Source organism: Marmota marmota, unplaced genomic scaffold (genome assembly GCF_001458135.2).
Source record: "Marmota marmota marmota unplaced genomic scaffold, marMar, whole genome shotgun sequence".
Taxonomy (NCBI): domain Eukaryota; kingdom Metazoa; phylum Chordata; class Mammalia; order Rodentia; family Sciuridae; genus Marmota; species Marmota marmota.
Genome location: NW_026000021.1, coordinates 1247470 through 1266353, shown reverse-complemented (window position 1 = coordinate 1266353; position 18884 = coordinate 1247470). Strand labels below are relative to the sequence as shown.

The 18884-nt window shown below is 50.3% G+C and overlaps 1 protein-coding gene across 2 annotated transcripts in view; it reads left to right on the top strand.

Moving 5' to 3' along the window:
* Positions 1-18884, top strand: part of Marco (macrophage receptor with collagenous structure) — a 38630-nt gene that overhangs the window by 9267 nt on the left and 10479 nt on the right. The window contains exons 2-12 of one of the 2 annotated variants that reach the window (XM_048810426.1): positions 3332-3433; positions 4254-4475; positions 6235-6270; positions 10753-10842; positions 10918-10962; positions 13366-13410; positions 13687-13794; positions 17118-17216; positions 17324-17359; positions 17776-17874; positions 17966-18007. In XM_048810426.1, the coding sequence (XP_048666383.1) occupies positions 3332-3433; positions 4254-4475; positions 6235-6270; positions 10753-10842; positions 10918-10962; positions 13366-13410; positions 13687-13794; positions 17118-17216; positions 17324-17359; positions 17776-17874; positions 17966-18007 (924 nt within the window). The remainder of the gene's footprint in view (positions 1-3331; positions 3434-4253; positions 4476-6234; positions 6271-10752; positions 10843-10917; positions 10963-13365; positions 13411-13686; positions 13795-17117; positions 17217-17323; positions 17360-17775; positions 17875-17965; positions 18008-18884) is intronic. The other variant, XM_048810427.1, reaches the window with a different exon arrangement.

Genomic DNA, 18884 nt, shown 5'->3' with positions numbered 1-18884 from the left:
GCCATATCCCCAGTCCCTATTTGTAGTATTTTTGAGTATATTACTTTGAATAGTTTTCTGAAGAGTTTCTCTGGGTATTGCAATAGACATGCAGTATGTGTCACAGTCTATTGTTATCAACATTTTACCACTTCAAATGTAGAAATCTTATTTTCATTTGTGTGCTTTAACTTTTTCCACTTTTAAAATATGATCATCTTATTTCCTCTGCATACATTGAACACCATATCAGATAATATTGTAATTTTTTCCACCATTCAATGTGATTTTAGAAATTCATGAAGAGAAAGATGGCTTAACATAGATCCCTTTTTACTATTCTATTATTTTATTTCTTTTTTTGAAATACTAGGCATTCTTCAGTTATCATTTCCTGTTTAGAAAACTTTTTTCATTCTTCTTTAAAGTAATATCTGTAAGCAATAAAGTTTCTTTATTTTTCACTGTATGATAATGTCTTTATTTCCCATTCATTCCTGAAGGGTATTTTCGTTGACAATGGAATTCATGGTTGGCAATTGCTTTCTTAGAACACAAAATATTTTGTGCCACTTATGTCTAGTCTCCATAGTTTCAGATGAAAAATCTGCTGTCATTCGTATCAGTATTGATTTATAGGAAATGTGTCATTTCTCTCTGACTGCTTTCAAGATTTTCAAATTGCTCTGTATTTTTTCATATTGTATTTTTTCCCACTTCAGCTCAGTTTCTTTAATCTGTAGATTTAGATGGGAATTTGGGAAATTTTTAAGCCATTATTTCTTTGAATACTTTTCATCCCTACACTCTTTCTGGACTTTAGTGATGTGCGTGCTGGGCATTTTGTTATTGACCCAAGGCCTCTGAGGCTCTGTTTATGAATTTTCAGTTGATTTCCTCTGTTTTTTTCTTCACATTGGGTAATTTCTATTCTTCTTTCATTGAGTTCATTTAATGTTCCTTCTATCACATTTATGATGCTATTCAACTCATTTAGTGAGTTAAAAAATTTTAATTTTATTTTTTTCAATTTGTTTCTTTTCTATATATCTTGTACTTCTTTGTTTTGAGAATATTCATGATTGCTCATTAAAGCATTAAGTGATGGCTACTTTAAAATTCTTTTCTTTTAGAGGGAGAGAGAGAGAGAATTTTTTAATATTTACTTTTTAGTTTTGGGTGGACACAACATCTTTATTTTATTTTTATGTGGTGCTGAGGATCGAACCCAGCGCCCTGCGCATGCCAGGTGAGTGCGTTACCGCTAGAGCCACATCCCTAGCCCTACTTTAAAATTCTTGTTGAATAATTCCTGAAAGCTGTTGATTCCCTTTTCTTATTTGAGTTGTAATTTCTTCTGTTACTGGTATGATGGGTAAATTTCACTGTATGCTGTGCATTTTGTATAGTATGTGGGAGACTTTGGCTCCTACTTAAATCTTTAGTTTAGGTTTATTATGTAGGTTCTGGTCTGCTATCATGGGCAGAGGGTCCAATGACAGTCTAGGTTTCAGTGCCCTGTCTTGCTATTCACGTCTGCTGTTTGCTGGGTGCCCTGACATTTTTTCCCCACCTGTTGCTGGTGTTGCTTCTGAAGGCAGAAGGCAGTTCTGCACAATGCCTGGTAGTATTAGCTGGAGAATAGATCGCCTTTAGGACAGGCACCACTTCTCTGGGTCTGCTCAGCAGGCAGCCCAGTGTCAAGTGGACTGGTGGACAGCTTGACATCCACTAGTGTGTGTGTGTTAGGGCAGGAGAACCTACCAAGGTCCTTCTGCTGTGAGGAGATGGCAGGCCTGGGAAGACTAGAGTTAGTGGGCAGCCATTTTTTAATGCATCGGTATCTTTTATGGGATTGAAATACTTTTGTTTTCCTCTGGAGTCATATCTTCATTGTGAGTCGGACAATAGAGCTGTTAGATTTCTGAAAATTGCTTCCCTAAAATCCCTGCCAGACCCCCTGGATTACTCCAGGGAAACCCATTCTGATTTACCACAGGCTATTCTCATTCTCTCATCTCATTCAGCCATTCCTCATTGGCCAAACCAGCATAGATACTTCCTTTGTGGTTTCTTCCACCCTCAAAGAGATGAAGTGATCAGTGTAGAGGCTGGAGACTTCACCAGATCCTCCACTTTGTACACAGTGAGTTGGATATGACCACAGATCCCAAGTCCCCAGTTCCTAAAATGCCTCCTCGGAGGCCAGGTGGTAGCTCTGAATTGTAAAACCATTCTAACCCTGTGTGGAAAGCCATGCACTACTCCAACAATACTACCTTTCCTCTTTTCTCTCACTTTATCTTCATTCAAATGCCTTCCCCTATGCTCCCACCATCTTATTTTAGAATAGATTTCCATGATTGCTCTCACTCACACCCCAGCCTCTGTAATACCTGTGTCCATTCTTACCACATGCTTCATTTCATTGGGTTTAGGGCTATCAAGATACTATCTATGAGACAGGATCTTGTGTCAAATGTGAGATGTCACTTTCACATCACCTGCCTCACCATGATGACACGTGGCTCCCCAAGTCTCTGAGTTGCATTCCAGATGTTTTTCCAACGTTCCACTCTGGCTGTGTCCAACTCGGCACATGTTCAGCACCCAATGCTCTCCAGCTATTCATTTACTCACTCATTCATTTATTCACTCTGTCCTCATCTTCCAGCACTTCCTGTGTGCCAGACACCATGTGGATTCTGGAATACAGAAAAAGAAGCTTCCCAGCCATTTGGGAAGACCAACATATATACAATTCAGGATATATACAATGACCCAATTCAGGGTGATTGGTGTCATATCAGAGGAAGAAAGAGGGATGTGGGGAAGCAGAAAGGGTTCCACCCAGCCCAGGAGACCAGAGAAAGACTCTAGAAGCAGAAAAGGCTCCACTCTGCTCCCAGAGAATGAGCAGAAGCTGGTCATGTGGCAGGAAGGAGGAAAAGTCCTGTATTTAGAGGAAGTGTTTTGATTCCCAAAGTCTGGGAGGAGGAAGATTGCTTCCACTTCATTTAAACACATGGATTCATTAATTTATTCCACAAACACCACTGAGAACATAATTTGAGTTAGACATGGTTCTGGGGCTTTAACAGTGAACAAGATGGCGTAACATCCCTTCCAGCTGGTGACACATGGCGTGGAAGTTTGAATGCTCAGCCACACCAGTGAGTGACCAACAGTGGCCCTTGCCTTGTGGCAAAAATAAGGATCCTGGGGAAGATGTCACATCTTTGCCACATGACTTTCTAGGGAGACCTCTGCTCACATGAATGTGGCTGGTACAGGCTGGGTCCTCTGCTCTCTGCTCTCTGCAGCAGCTGTAACTGCCTGGCTTATGTTTCAGATTCAAAGCCCAAGAAGAGAAATGGGATGAACTGCTTCATGGCCATAGTGGCCGTTTACTTGATTGTGCTCACGGCAGGTGCTGCGTTGCTGGTGGTCCAAGGTAAAGTCATCTTGGTCCTGTGGGGTCCCTCCTGGGATGGTGAACTGGCTACTCCGATTCTGGGCTCAGGCTGAGAGAAGAGTCCTAGGACAATTGCTGCCTATTGGCTGGCCCATTGGGTAGAGAGCCCAGCCCCTGAGCCACTACATTGTTGGAGAGGAAAAAGTAGTGGGGGTGGGTAGTGAGAATGCAGTTGGGGACTTGTGTGTATGTGAGCAGTGAAAGATGTTCTGACTTCACTGGGGGTTTACCACATGCATCTGACATGGAGGATTCCCAGCCTCTGGAAATCCAGCCGATCTAAATGCCCATTAAACATGATTTTACATTCAGAGTGTCAATTTCAAATGTTAAAGTCACAAAGCAATTCCATCCACAGACACTGAAGCCACTCAAGAATATCACGTGCACAGTTGTCATAAACACTCGTCACAAACACATGAAGGTTACACTTGAATGCCACTTGTACGTCTTCAGGTCCAACCAACTTGGTTGTCATGCACTGACACCCAGAGTGTTCAAGGGGGTCTGAGTGAAAGTTGGGGATTGACAGTAGACACTGTGGGCACACTCTTAGTCCATGCAGGAATGTTCTGGGTATGTAAGGCCATGCCTGACTGTACGAGGACACTTCTAGATGTGTCCTTGTACACACACACACACACACAAAAAGGAAAGCAAGAAAGCCCTGTGCTCACACCAGGTCTTGACAGCACATGGAATTTCTTCAGAACACACATGACACAAGAATGTCAGGGCTGTGTTCCAATGATTGGGTTTAATGAGGTCTCTAAAGGGATGATGTGGGGTGGGGGTCCAGTTCTGAATCTGCAGGAGCGCCTGTGGGCCCTGGAGTCATACTTTCCCAATACAACGCTGGCGGCAGAGGACAGACAAACCTCCTGGCTACCTTCAGCGCACCGCCAAATATTCCTGGCTCCGAGTGTATCTGAGCTGCAAGACCTGCAGGCCCAGATGGTCCAGGTTCGCGGCAGCCAGGAGCGGCTTCTTCAGCGGATAGACAGCTTCACCCAGAACCCAGGTTTGGCCTTCCCTCCTCTGGTTGGGACTCCTCAGAGAAGGATGGGGAAGGAGGAGCTGTTTCTTCATGCAGTGAGGCTTGAATCCCTTTTCCTGGCAAGACGGGCTTCCAGGACCTGGGACTCTGGGGACGAGGAGGCAGGGGGTGAGAGCCATGTGAGATCAGCATGAAAATACGGCTTCTGGGAGGCTGCATATAGGCCTCTGGAGACAGAGGGGTCAGGAACCAAGAGACTAAGGGCATAACCCAGGTGAAGGGCAGACTCCAAGAGCCACAGACTGCAGCCACCATCCCAAGGCCAATTCTGAGTTACCAGACTGATCCAGAACATTTAGGAGAATAGGTGAGATGCAGTCTGGGACGATTCCCAGGCACACTCCCATGCAGCCGCCTACCTTGACCTGCAGTTGGAGAGAAATGGATGAAGACTCCAAGTTGGTCCAGACAGAGTGGGGACCTGGGAAGGGAGAGGGCAGGGGGACCTACTGGGGAAAATAGCGGGGGTTAGACGATAGAAGAAAGTGGATCCAAAGGTGAACATGACAGGGATTCTCCTTCCCTCAGTCCTCTCGGATCTGGGGAGTGGCCTCCTCTATTCTCTCAGGTTGACCCACCACAGGAAGAACTTTGCCCTTGGCTGGTTTGGGCAAAACAAGTGCCTAGGTGTGACCTGACTGTCACAGAGTTACACTGTGACACAAAGCTCTGGACCCGTGTCAAGAGCAAGCAGGAGCTTAGGAGGGTGACCCCATGACTGTGCCCTGGACACAAGGTCCAGGAGGGTAAGATGCTATTTTAGTCAGCTTTTTCACTGCTGTGACCAAAAGACCTGATCGGGAAAACTGTAGAGAAGGAAGAGTTTACTTGAGGGCTCAGGGTTTCGGAGGTCTCAGTCCATTGACGGCAGCCTCCATTCCTTCAGGCTCAAGGCAAGGCTGAACATCATGGTGGAAGAAGGTGGCCAAGGGAAGCAGTTTACTCAATGATCGGAAAGCAGGGAGAGACTCCACTGGCCAGATACAAATATATACCCCAAAGCCAAAGCCACGCCCCAATTCCCACCTCCTCCAGCCACACCCTACCCACTGACAGTTATCACCCAGTAATTCCCATCAGGGGATTATTTCACTGATTGGGTTCAGACTCTCTTATGAGTGGAGAGGGGATTTCCAATCATTTCTCCTCTAAACCTTCTTGCATTATCTCACACATGAGCTTTTGGGGGACACCTCACATCTACACCATAATAAATGCTGTGGCCTCCCCAGGAAATTAAAATGAAGGCTGAGTCAGGATGTAAGGAGGGGCTAGTGGGCAGATGGATGGAGCCCAGGTTTGGACATTCAGACACCATGGGAGTTTCTTTCTTAAAACATGAAGGAGCTGGTTTTGACTGAGGCGACCCTTCCTAGACCCTAAGAACCTCTGTGAGCTGGTTTGGAGCAGAGTACCACTTTCCACACTCCTGTGCCCCCCAGGGTTCTGCTTCCTGAACCTTCCTGAACTTGTATCTTACTACAAGTAAGATACACACTACTAGCAGAGTGTCCACTCGACATCTCCTTCCAAGAACTTTCTCCTGAACACATCCAGGGTTTGGATCTTCTCACTCAAACGCCCCTAGTCTGGTTGAAGTTTCTGCTCCCCACATGGGTGGTCCCACTTTCTATTATAGAACACAGGAGATCTCTGGGGGATGTGGGGATAAAGCAAAAGGGGCCCTGAGTTGGGTCTGCAGCCTTCTCTCCTTCTTTTGCAGAACTATTCGGGATTAAAGGTGAACAAGGCGCCCCAGGTAAGTCCATTCCCTCTCCACCCATCCTGCTCCACCCACAAACATTCCCTCAAGGGCTCCTTGGCCTGGGCCATTCTGGGGCCAAGTCTGATCTGACCCTAGTTTACCTTCCAAAACTAGGAAGTTCTCATCAACTGAATTGCCTCCCTGCCCCTTGACCATGCTTGGACTCCCAGCTCCTGGGCCTCTGTCCTGCTTCTTGCCTGAAATGACTCCCCTCTCCACTCCACCCACCCAAACCTCAGCATCTTCCAGACCAGTTGGTTCGCCTAGCTCCCCACCCCCAACCCCCAGCCAGGTGCCCAGCTTTCAAGAGCCTGTTATCTCCCACAAGTGCCCTTTCAAGGTACGGTTTACCTGCCACTTATCCTGGGAGATGCTCTGCCAACGTCCATGGTGCTCAGCACCATGGACCCCAGAGAGCTATAACAATGTGTGTGTGTGTGTGTGTGTGTGTGCATGCCTACGCATGCCTGCACCTGCAAGTTCTAATGCCAGGTCTGTGGCTTACTAGTGGTGTAACTTTGGGTCTATAACTTTTCCGGAATCTCAGCCTCTCATCTGTGTAGAGGATAACAGAGATCGCATGGTTCGCCTTGCAGGATAAGAGGCCAGTGAGATAATGTGCATAAAACATGCAACAATAGCAAGTGTTCTTTAGGACAAGGCCTGGGGCTAATTTGCCTTCTCTTCCTCCCTCAGCCCACCTGTGTGTTGTGCTACACGCACACACACACACACACACAGCTCCCTTTCAGCCCAACTACTCCACCAACGGAGTGGTTGAAATTTCTATAACTATTCATAATGTCCTTGAGCAAACCCTTTGGTCCCGTGACTTCAGTGACACAGCCCACATCACATCTCTGGCCAGGGAGAGCTGTGGGGCAGCCTCTCGGTGGCAGGAGCATGGCCATGGACTGGCAGACCTGGGGACAACCCAGGCTCTGTCCCCCACAAGCTGGGTGACCTTGAGAACATTGCTTAACATTTCTGGGCTTTGTCCTCCCCTGTAAGATGAGGATAAAGATAGGTTGAGTGTGGACACAAAACAATAAATACAAAAGGCTTAGTCCCATGCCTAGCTCAGAACTGGTGCTCAATAGTGTCATTATTTTCTTTGCCAGTGTCATTGCTGTTATTCTGTGGGCAGCTCCTCTCATCTAAGGAGGGGATGTTCCTGCAACTTCCATCTCTTTAGCTTAGTCTGACCTTAAAAATCTGCCCCATCCCCCCCCCCCCCGCCGGCTCAGCACCCCAGGTACAGAGTGGGAGCCTTCCCACCCTCAGGGTACAAATCAGGCTCTCTCCTCTCTCTCTGCATGAATATACAGTTGTCCTTTTATATCCCTGGGGAATTCGTTCCAAGACCCCCATAGGTGTAAAAGGTCTCAGATGCTCTCATCCCTTCTATAAAAAAAATGCCACAGTATTTGCAAGTAACCTACACAATCCTTCTGTATTCTTTAAATCTTCTCTAGATTACTATAGAAACTGTAGTTCTATTTATGTAGCTTCTACATTATATTAGGTATTAAACGTAATAGTTCTATTTATGTAGTTCAGCATAATAATAATAATATGTGGACAGATTTTTTAGGACATAATGACAAGAAAAAAGTCTACATGTTCAGTACATTTTCAGTTTTTCCTCCAACCTTTTCTATCTAATATTAGTTGAATCTGAGGATGTAGAACTCAACGATAAATAGGGCTGGTTGCATAGAATTTCCAACTCTATCTCCCATCTCTCTCAATTGCTTTCTGTCTCCTCCCCCCTTCCCCTCCCCCCTTCCCCTCCCCCTCTTCTCCTCCTTCTCCCTCCTCCTCCTCCTTCTTCTTTTTCTCTTTTCTCTCCCTGTTCTCTTTTGAAACCCCAAAACCAAAGTGGGGACACTGCCATTCCAGGGCTGGGGTACAAACATCTGCCTCCTTCTCAGGAGGCACCTGCTTGTTCATGTCTCCCCACCTCCACTCTGGCCCACCCAGGGCAGGCTGTGGTCCCTCTCCCCTCCCCATGGCTCACCTTGCCTGGTCAGGGCTCCCCAAAAGTCTGTTTTGAGGCAAAACTTCCTGGAGACACACAGGAAGATGTTGAGAGCCACAGCCAAGGGGCCCCAGCAAACTTCCAGCTGATTGGCTCACAGTGGCCCCAGCAAACTTCCAGCTGCCAGATGATTGGCTCCTCTGTGGTGATGCTCATTGGGCTGTTTCCCTGCCCTTTCAGACCACGGAGCTGCTCATTGGGGGACTCTTTTGGCTCCGCCCACGTGACCCAGCCAATCGGCCTCAAGAGCAGGAGGAGTTGGGGGGTTGAGAGGCTTGTGGGAAGCTGGTGGTGGCAGTTGGGCTCTGAGGGAATTCCTGAAGAGCTCCTGTGGTGCTGCGTGTGTGTTCTAAAAGTAAAGTTCATTTCTGCTTGATAAGTGGCTCGTGAATTGTGCCCAGCCAGAGTGTTAAGTAAATTGTTAGAGGAAGGAGGCACCCCAGTAAAATCAAGAACAGTCAGGGCATACGTTGATACAATACAAAAATGTAGCCCATGGCTTTTTAAGGAGGAGTTGTTAAATATATCACAATGGAACCATCATGGTGAAGATTTAAAAAGAATAGAAAAGAAAAGCCCAGGGACTCTGCCAGTTGGCACATTGACATTGTGGACGTTGGTATCTTGTTTGCTTAGTCCAAAGCCTTCAGTTCAGCCAAAGGTAGAGGAAGGAGAAGACATATTGATTCAAGTAAAAGAGAAGGTCTCTCAAGTTAGTCAGACAGAGGAAGAAAGTTTAGAGCAGAAAAAGCCATCAGGGGGAAAGTTACAACAGGAGACTGCTACTGACACCTTTCTATCACCCCAGAGGAGCCAATCAGCTGGCAGCTGGAAGTTTGCTGGGGCCGCTGTGAGCCAATCAGCTGGAAGTTTGCTGGGGCCCCTTCGGCTGTGGCTCTCAACATCAAGCCAAGAGGGTGGAGCTGGGTGTGGAGCTCAGACAGTGGCAGCTTTGCCCTAGGCTTCCTGGTCACTGAGGGGAAGTGGCTCCTTAGCCTTCCTGGTCACTGAGGGGAAGTGGCTCCTTAGCCACCTGTCTCTCTCCCCCTCCCCTCTCCACTCCAGACCTGGATGCTTGCTCCCAACAAGTATTAATTTAGGAAAAAGAGACACTGTTATAGGCGCAGTTCTATATGGTCACAGCCCTAGTGACTGCTCCACAGGTTGCAGCAGATCTCTCTGTAAGGAAGCAGAGAGGAAATGGCTCTCCCAGACCAGGGAAGGCTCCGGAGGAAATGCCTTTCAGCTGGGTGAATAGAAGGTTGCCAGGAAAAGCGATCCTAGGCAGAGAGGGCCTCCTGTGCAAAGGCCCTGGGGTGAGAAGGGAGCTTGGTGAGTTACAGAATGCAAAGAAGGAATGTCTGTGTATTTGGAGCCCTGGTGCAAAAGAGCAGAGATGGGGTAAGGGGTTGGGCAGGGACAGGGACTAGGCAGGTCCAGGGAGGAGTGAAGTGGAAGGGGCCCTCTGGAAAAGTTCAAGGCACTTTCCCTCTATGCTCTGCAGACCCCTCATACTACCTCTGAGCTGTTATTGGTTATTATCCCCATTTCACAGATGAGGTTCATATATACACTGACTTGCTAAAGATGATACAGACCGATTTGGAGGAACTGAGTTAGACTCCTGAGCCACAGGGGAGCAGGGACAGATGGCACTGCCTGAGAGTGGGTGGGGAGAGTCACACTGATGCACGTGGGCTCCTAGGGGGGTCACCCTGGAAAGCCCCTCCTTGAGGCCTGGGCCCAGCTTGTCAGAAGGGGTCACTTTCCCCAGAAAGGCCAGGGGCAGAAACCTCCAGCCTTGATCTGCCTGTAGGAGTGACCCCTCTGCAGGGGCCTGATATCCCTGATGCCCTGTGAGGCCTTTGAACGTCTTGACTCTGCCTGGTGCTAATTAGAACAGAGTGAGCACCCACTTTCAGTAGGATCCACAGGGTTCCACAGCCCCTTTTAGTCCTCCTGAGGACACTGTCAGGTCAGGATTGCTATTCCCATGTCACAGGTGAGGAAATGGAGACTGGGCCAAGTGGAGACACTTATTCAGGTCCCCCAGCTGGTGAGTGGGAGCTGCCTGTCAAACCCTGGATGGATTCTTTTTCCTGAGACACATCAACAGGGACCCTGACCCAAAGTGAGGGGTCTAGTCCCCGGTTCTGCTCCTTCCTTCTGGCCCCTGCCTTGTATATACATGAGGACACAGCCCTCTGGATCTTAGGCTCCATCTCAACATTTTTTTTCCCTTTTTTTTTTTTTTTTTGGCCTTTGTGGCCACAAGCTTCTCAGATGAAGGTTTCTCCTCTTTCCTGTTTTGCCCTCCATAAAGTTGAGCTTGTCCCTGGGGCTTCGGGAAAGTTCTTGGGTGAATGGAGAGCGTGGCATTGCCGTCCCACGTGCTCACCTCACTGACACCTGTGCCTCTTCTTCTGGTCTTCCAGGTCAAAAAGGATCCCCAGGTTTGCCTGGCCCGCCGGGGCCACCAGCTGAGAAGGGAGCCACAGGGGCCCCAGGACGAGATGGAACCCCAGGTATGAATTTCCTGGCCTGCTCACCTTTTTTTCCTGCCTTCTCTGGGCCATGCTCTGAATTCCCTTTTCCTCCAGGTCTCCGGGGACCCCAGGGCCCACCAGGCATCAAGGGAGAGGCAGGTGAGTAGGGCCAGGGCACAGAGGGGCACATGGCCATCTTTCTCAGTGACACTGGGCTACAGACAGGGACTCATGCCAGAGTCTGATGCCCTGGAGGGGTCTGTACAGGAGACGTGGCTGGCAGGAGGTCTTGGCTGGGCTGAGGCCAGGAGGCATGGAGGGAGGGCAGGGCTGGGCAGCAGCCCTGGGGGCGGGGTACAGACAGTGGGGCCTCAGCCTGGGCGGAGCTGGAGGGGTGTGGATGCTTCTCCTTGTCCTCGGTGCTATGAGTCTGAGCCTGTGAGTGTCACTGGGGAAAGTCAAGCTCCCTGGTTCAGCAGGAAATTAAGAGTTTGGCCTTGGCAATGTCACCTTAACTATCTGAGTCTCAGCTTTTTGTTTGTAAAAATGGGTTGAGAGGGCTCCAGGGGTTGCCAAGGGATTTGGGAAAATGATATACACCCATGAAGGCTGCTGGGAAAGTACTGGGCTCCAGGTCTTAGGTTGCAGCCTTGGCCTGCTTGACCCTCTGCACACAGCACGGCAGGTGTGTCCCTCAGTGTTCCATCACTGTAACAAATAGCCTGAGGTCAACAACTTAACCAGAGAAAGTCTGACTTGGAATTTCAGCCCCTGGTCGCTTGCTGCATTGTTTCCACTAGGCCCATGGGGAGGCAGAACATCATGGCGGGGAGGAGCAAGCAGGAGCAAAGCTGCTTAGGGACAGGGACAAAATATACCCTTCAAGATCATGCCCCCAGGGACCTACATCATCATGCAGGACCCTCTTTCTAAAGGTTCCACCACCTCCAAATAGCCCACTGGGTTATGAATCCATCCATGGCTTAATCCACTGATGAGCTCAGAGCCCTCACGATCCAGTCACTTCCTGAAGGGCCTGCCTCTGTGCACCGCTGCCTTGGGGACAAAGCCTTCAGCACATAAGCTTTGGAGCAGGAGGGCATTTCAGATCTCAGCCGTAACAGCAAGGCTGGGTCAGAGATTGCAGGGACAGAGATGTCCCTCCCCAGGGAAGAGATCCAACCCTGAGCCTGGTGAGGGTTTCAGCCCTCTCCACTTAGACCCTCCAGTTCCAAATTCCCAAAGGGCTGAGGCCTCTGAGATGTGAAGACGCAAAGTCAGTAAGACCTTTCCCAGCAGAGAGCAGAGGCGGAAGAGGGAAGTCAATAAATCAAAGGTCTGCAAGCCTCCAGGCCACTGAGGCAGAAAGAAAACCCAGCAGGCCCTAAGGAAGCTCAGAGGGACTGACTTGTGGAAGGAATTGAATACCTGGGAGCCACAGAACTATTATTCTAAGTCCCTAATGGGGTTTAAACAATAGGGAGGAAAGTTTCTGGCCTCCTCTTCCCTCCCAGAGAGGACAAATGGGAGAAGGACATGGGTTGGGTTACAGAGCTCCCCCGATTGAGGTCAACAACAGGGTGTGCTCCACCTCACACCCCCCATCCCCACCAACCGTCTTACTTTTTATTTTGAGACAGGGTCTTGCTAAGTTGCTGAGACTTGCCTCGAACTTGCAATCCTCCTGCCTGGGCCTCCTGAGTCGATGGGATCACAGGCGTGCGCCACTGCACCCAGCTTCTGTGATCTTAATAAAACCAGGCAACCCTTCTCTAGCCCCATTCCTCCAGGGAACCCCCTGCGTAAAACAGCTTAAAGAAGTAACTTTAGTGGTGCCAGGGAGAGGGGGAGCCCAAGCTCGCCTGCGTCTTCCCACAGGTGCTGCTGCTCCCCCCAGGGAGAGGAGGAGAATCAGCTACTTGCTCAGGGCCTCTCCCTCCCCACCTAGTCTCTGCCCTCACTCTCTTCCTTTCTCAATCTCCCTCCTGGATCCCTCGATTTCCAACCCATCCTCACGGTCCTGCCCCTGCCCCTCCCTGCACAGAGCTCCCACCCTCCCTCCTCCAGGAACACCTAACACCCCACATGCTGACCTAGGATCTCTGGACCACGCAGGAAGGGACCATCATTTCTCAATTCCGCTGTCATCCCGAGCACTGGAGCACTAACTACACACCTACTAAGAACCTAGTCATTAGCAGCCCCATTTTACAGATGAATAAATTGAGGTGCAGACTACTTAAATGGTTTTTCCACAGTCATCCAGCTTGCTGGGTGTTGGAGCTACAACTCCAATAAACTTGCCTTCCTTTATAGCCTTTCTTCCGCCGCCATTTGAGACACACGCCCAGGCACTGTCCAGACTTTGGGAAGAGAGCAGATATTTTCCAGACCCTCCCAGGACTCGGCCATATACATTCATGCATTTGTGTGTGTGTGTGTGTGTGTGGTTGGGGGGTCTCTTGCTGGGCGCCCTGCCCACCTCAGGGGCAGCAGAATGTCAGCTGACTGAAGATCCCTGAGGGCACTGACTGACCTTGAGCTCTCCCTCCCTCTCCACAGGCCTCCAAGGACCCAAGGGCGAGCCTGGGGAGCAAGGAGCCACTGGTAACTCGTGCTTCCCCTGCATGGGATCAGGGATCAGTGCCTGAGTCCTGAGGCAGTTGCCCCCAAAGTCCTCTCTCCAGAGGGCCCCAGAGGGTTAATGCCTTCCCCACAGTCCTATCCTTTGAGTCTCGATTCACCGTATCAAGACCACCCAGGACCCCTGGCTGTCTCTGGGGACCCCTTTCCCCTTTCCTCCAAAGGCTCCCTGCTTCTTTCACCAGGAGCCCATCCCTAGGAGGACACTCTGAGCCCACCTCACCGACCCTTCTTTTGCAGGGTCCCCAGGACCCCAAGGACAGAAGGGCAGCCAAGGCAGCGAGGGTGTCATGGGCCCCAAGGGGGACACCGGCGCTAAGGGGGACAAAGGAGATCTGGGCGCCCCAGGTAAGGGCACGCTGGGGTGCTGATGCTCATGGGGGGCCAGAGGGAGCTGGGGCCCAAGTTCTGTGACACTCCATCTACTCACTGCCCCCTGGGGAGGTCTCTGCCTATAGGCGCCCCTGCACCCTGGGGAGAAAAGACAGGGAGCCATGGGAGAGGGAGGACTCGGCCAGTCCAGGTACACCCAGCGGGGGTGGCAGAGCCAGGCTGGGAGCTCAGGGAGGACGTCGAGAGGTGGGCCTGGGAGGGGACTTGAGAAAAGGGCAGACTGGCTGGCGGTGAGGGCACAGGATTTGATTCCAGGAGAGGGCACACAAGTGGTTAGCAACCCCCATGGACAGCAGGTACTGTCTCCAGAGCAGCGATTCTCAGGCCTGGCCACGTGTGGGAAGCACTCAGGTACTTGCTCTAAGTGCAAGTTGGGCCCAAGAGCCTCATTTAAATGCCCCCAGGTGATTCTGACCTTGAAGGTCTGGGACCACAGTTGGAGAAGTGCTGCTCCAGGGCTCTGGACTTGACAGAGAACCTTCATGCTCCTCATCTCTGGCCTCCTACAGCCTCCTCAGGGGTCTCTGGGTGCTGTGGGGGAGCCAGGCCGGCTTGGTTTCCATCCCTGCTCTGCACCTGCTCACCTGGGTGACTAGGCACCTTCCTTAACCCTTCTGACATCCAATTTCCTCATTTCAGAGAATGATGATCATTCAATTAAAATAACAATTAAATTATACACACCTTTCAGAGCAGTTATAAGGGCTAGAGATCATGTTTTCAAGCTGTCTGCCACATGGTAGGTACTAAATAAATAATAATAAATTCGTAGTAGAAGCAGTTATCCAGTAACAGAAAGGGAAGGGCTTCCGTTCCAAGATCAGACAGATCTAGTTTCTGATATGGTCACTAGCTGTGTGATCTTGGGCAAATGGCTTAACCCCTTTGAGCCTCAAGTTACCTAACAAAGGAGGATAATACTGACCTTTAATAAGGATTAACTAAAAAAAGAATATAATACATATAAGATAGGTAACACTGTACCTGACAGATAGCAATGATTGACTTTATTTAAAAAAAAAAAAAAAAAAGCTTGACTTCAAAAAGAAAACCCTGTTAGCCCTCTTCAAGTGTCTGGAAAGCAGTGGAAGGGGAGAACATAGATTTGGCTCTCGGGGGTGACCAGCAGAAGAATGAGGACCCATGAGCCAAAGTTTCAGGAGAACCAATTAATTATGCAGAGGTAAGGGGCTGACTCTGATGAACTGGGCTCTCACAGGTCTAGCAGGCAGCCCCCCACTGGGGAGGGAGGAAGGGCTGCTCACTCCTTCCTGTGGGACCCACGTGGGCTCAGAGCGTTGCTGCACGCTTCTCTTTGCAGATGGGAAAGGGAACCTCAGAGAATCTAGGGTGGCTCCAGAACATCGCCGGAGGGGTGACAGCCAGGCCTTTGCCCGCTCGCCCTTGTCTGATCCACCTGGTTTCCCTGGGAACCCCCACCCAGACCCAGGCCTGAAATCGTGGCAGTGGGTTCGGAGAGGAAACAGCGACCTCAGTCCTCAGGAAGTCGCCCTCTGCCCCCTCCTGCTTACCCTGAACCCCTCTCTCCAGATCGCTAGCTTTTGCTTTCTCAGCGCCTGCGCAGTCCACCTAGTGAGACCAGCCCCTAGTGACACTGAGGTTTCACCTCCCTTCTTCACCCCAGTAGATCAGAACCGTCGCCTGGGTGAATTTTGAAGTCATTGCAACACAGCTGTTGGTCCACACCATATTGGAGAATTACATACAGGCAGCAGAATACTCTAACCTGATGGACGTGGTCCAGATCAATAGGCACCAACAAATTCCCCACATGGAAATAATCCCAGTCCCCTCTAATAGGTGCCGTTGGACCCTTCTCCATTCACCATGAATGGTCAAGAACTGCCTTCTCTGCTGTTTGCACCTTAGGCTGCTATGAAAGATCTCAACTGAAACCAAGTTTCTTTTTACATTAATTAATTCATCTTTAATTGACAAATATGTGCATGTTTATGGGGTACGGTATGATATCTGGGTACAATTCAGGGTGTTTAGGTTACCCATCTTCTCAAATGTTTATCCTTTCTTGGGGATGAGAACATTAAAATTCCTTTTTTCTAGCTTTTCTGATTTACACCACTCATCCCCATGCTGTGTGACAGTGCCCTGGATGCTTTCCTCCTCACTAGCTGTGTCTCTGTGTCCATGTGCCACGTCCTTTATGATGGACTTATCTCCCATCAAGCATCAAGCATTCTTCTAAGTGTCCAACTATCTCAAAGAATTTAAATTCGAAGACTTGCACTAATTTCACTCCAAACCCAGGCCCAGCAAGGCCGGCTCTTTCTCTTCTCTTGGTAGCAATGGTGTCCCTGATCTTAATTCACTGGAGGGAAGGTTGGAATCCTCCTTGAGACCTCTTCAGAGCCATCTTACCAAAATGATAAAACAGAGTTTTTTTTTAAACAAAATCTCCTCCCAAGTGTCTATTTGAGATCCTAAAAGATTGTTTTGGGGTGATATTGTCTTCCTTAGACCTTCATCCCGCTCTGTCCCAGGGGCGTGAAGCTGGACATCCCACTTGCTGACAAGGGAATGTCAGCAACTTAATAAACACTAGCCACCCAGTGGCCCTGTGTGGTGTGGCCAGGGAGGGCTGCGTGGCTCTCTTCCCAACCAAAAGGCACTTTGGGAAGCAGTCACAGAGACCTGCTCCTGTGAGGAGCCAGCCTTGATTGATATGCACCAGGCACTTCCAGGAAAGGAGGAGGGAGCGATGGAGGACTCAGGAGAGGACAGGGTGGATGAGCCCCGAATGCTGATAGCAAGTGGAAAATTTGGAATCTTGAGTACCAGGAAAGCCTGTGTCTGGTGTGCTGGCGGGAATAGAAGCTGGGGCAATGTTCTTTCTCTCCATCAACAATGCCCCAGAGTTGTGATTCTCAGCATTTGGGATCTGCTTTCTAGAACATTCAGGTTGCAGTTTGAGAGGGTTTAAAAAATAATTCCCCAAATGCAAAACTGCTGGTTAAGCCTGGGCTGTGTCCTCCCCTGGGGAACCAGGGCTCTGATTCAAGTCCTGAGAGCTGGCTGCAGGGCCCTCTGCCCACCACTGGCCATGCCAGGTAACTTTCCAGCCCTTCATGAGTGTGTGTCTTGCCTCTGGGGAAAGGTGGTGTGCAGTCATGTTTTCTATCTCTGATCACCAAGTAGGAGGTCAAGGGGTTTTGAGTTTGGAATTTGTGTGGGGTGGCAGTATCTGAATTGGACCTCCTGGCTGGCTTCATCATGCCTGACCTTGACCCTTTTCTTTCCAGGAAGCAAAGGAGACATGGGCATGAAAGGAGATACAGGGCTCATGGGACCCCCTGGGCCCCCGGGGAGTAAAGGTGACTCTGGGAACTCAGGCCCACAAGGTAAGAGGCGTGTGGTCAGGGCCACTGACCTGTAGGTGTATATTCCCCTTTTCCTCAGCAGGCTGAGCCAAAGGGAGACAATTCCTGAAAGTCTTTCTTTGTTTTAGGTCCACCTGGACCTCTTGGAGACAAGGGTGATAAAGGTGAGGACTGTGGCGTGTGGACTGGCTGGAGCTGGGGCAGTCATTCTGGCTGTGTTGGTGCCTGGGCCGAGTCCCGTTGAGGGCCAGACTGTGGAACCCCGGGGACCTGGGGGTTCTCAACACCAAGCTCTTCCTATGAGGAATAGAGGAGCCAGCGAAGGGTTAGAGCTTCACCCCACTCTGCCACACAGGGCATGTGCTGGAACTCGGAGTCCCTAGCACATCCACAAGCCCCAGACTCCACGACAGTGAATGGAAAAAGGCATTCGCTGGCCCCAGATGGTTAGAGCTGCAGAGGGATCTCTCAGGGGTTAGGAGTTGCGTGTCCCACTGCTGAGAACTCAGGCATGAGGGGTGGGGGCAGCCAGACCCTCTGCCAACCACCCCCAGACTTGTGGTCACCACTTAACTTCCAGGAGAACTTGGACCGCAAGGTGTTCCAGGCCATCCCGGTGCAGCGGGACCATCGGGTCCCAAAGGTGAACCTGGCAGAACTGGCTCACCTGGAGTGACAGGTGAGGTCGTGCAGCCCACGGTGGGCAGGGGGGGGGGTCCAAGCACACACCCAGCCCAGCCCTCATGTTCTCTGTGGGGTGTGTTGTCTAGGACCACAGGGGAGTCCCGGGAGAGCAGGAGACCAGGGTAAGATGGGGTGGGGAGGTGGGGGGTTTCTGAGTGTCAGTGGGGACACTGCTGGAAGAGTCCTCCATGGAAAGAGACACAGGGTCATCTGAGCCCTGACCCCTGGGGATCCCTGATCTAGGGGGTCAGAACCCCTGGCGCTCAAGGTCCCTGGGCTATTCTTCCTCTGCCCAGAGTTCCCAGAGGGCCTTGAATGTCATGACCAGACTCCAGCCTCCCGAAGAGGGAGGGCGCCTTGCCCTGGCGGGCATCCCACACAGTGTCCACTCCTGCCTGCTGAACTTCGGCAAGGTTCACTGAATTCGGGCAGGAGGATCAAGACACCCTTATTGGCGTGTTCTCCCGGGGATGCTGGAGCATGCTGGCCTTCCGTAACCTCATGCCAACTTTGGTCAAGGTTATGTACTGTCATGGCAGGGTATTCATGCCAATTTAGTCTTGGCCATAGGCCCTGTACCAGTGTGGTCTACTTTGTAAACCACTGTACTAATGTTGTCCAGTCTTTAGGTCTAGGTTCCTGCATTGTGTCCACTTAGCCTAGAAAGTCCAGGCCACTGTGTTGGGTGGTGGCCACTCAAGATGTCCCCAGATACACAAGGTGGTGCAAAAAACAGACTTCAGGTGCGCTCTGGCGTGGAGAACTGTTGCATGCCATTTGGAAAGCAAGGTGCAGGCAGCAGGTGCTGTGGGGGTGCAGGGTGGACAGAAGGGGCTGTGTGTCTGCTGGATGTTCTGTGGATGGTCTGCTTTGACCCTTTCCTCCACTGGCGTAGAAGGTGTGCTATGTGAGGCAAGCTGGATGACTCACCCAGGCTGTGCTTCTGACCCATTTCCGGCTGGCCCTTCACAGTCCTAGTTGATGGAGTAGGCGATTCACTCATTC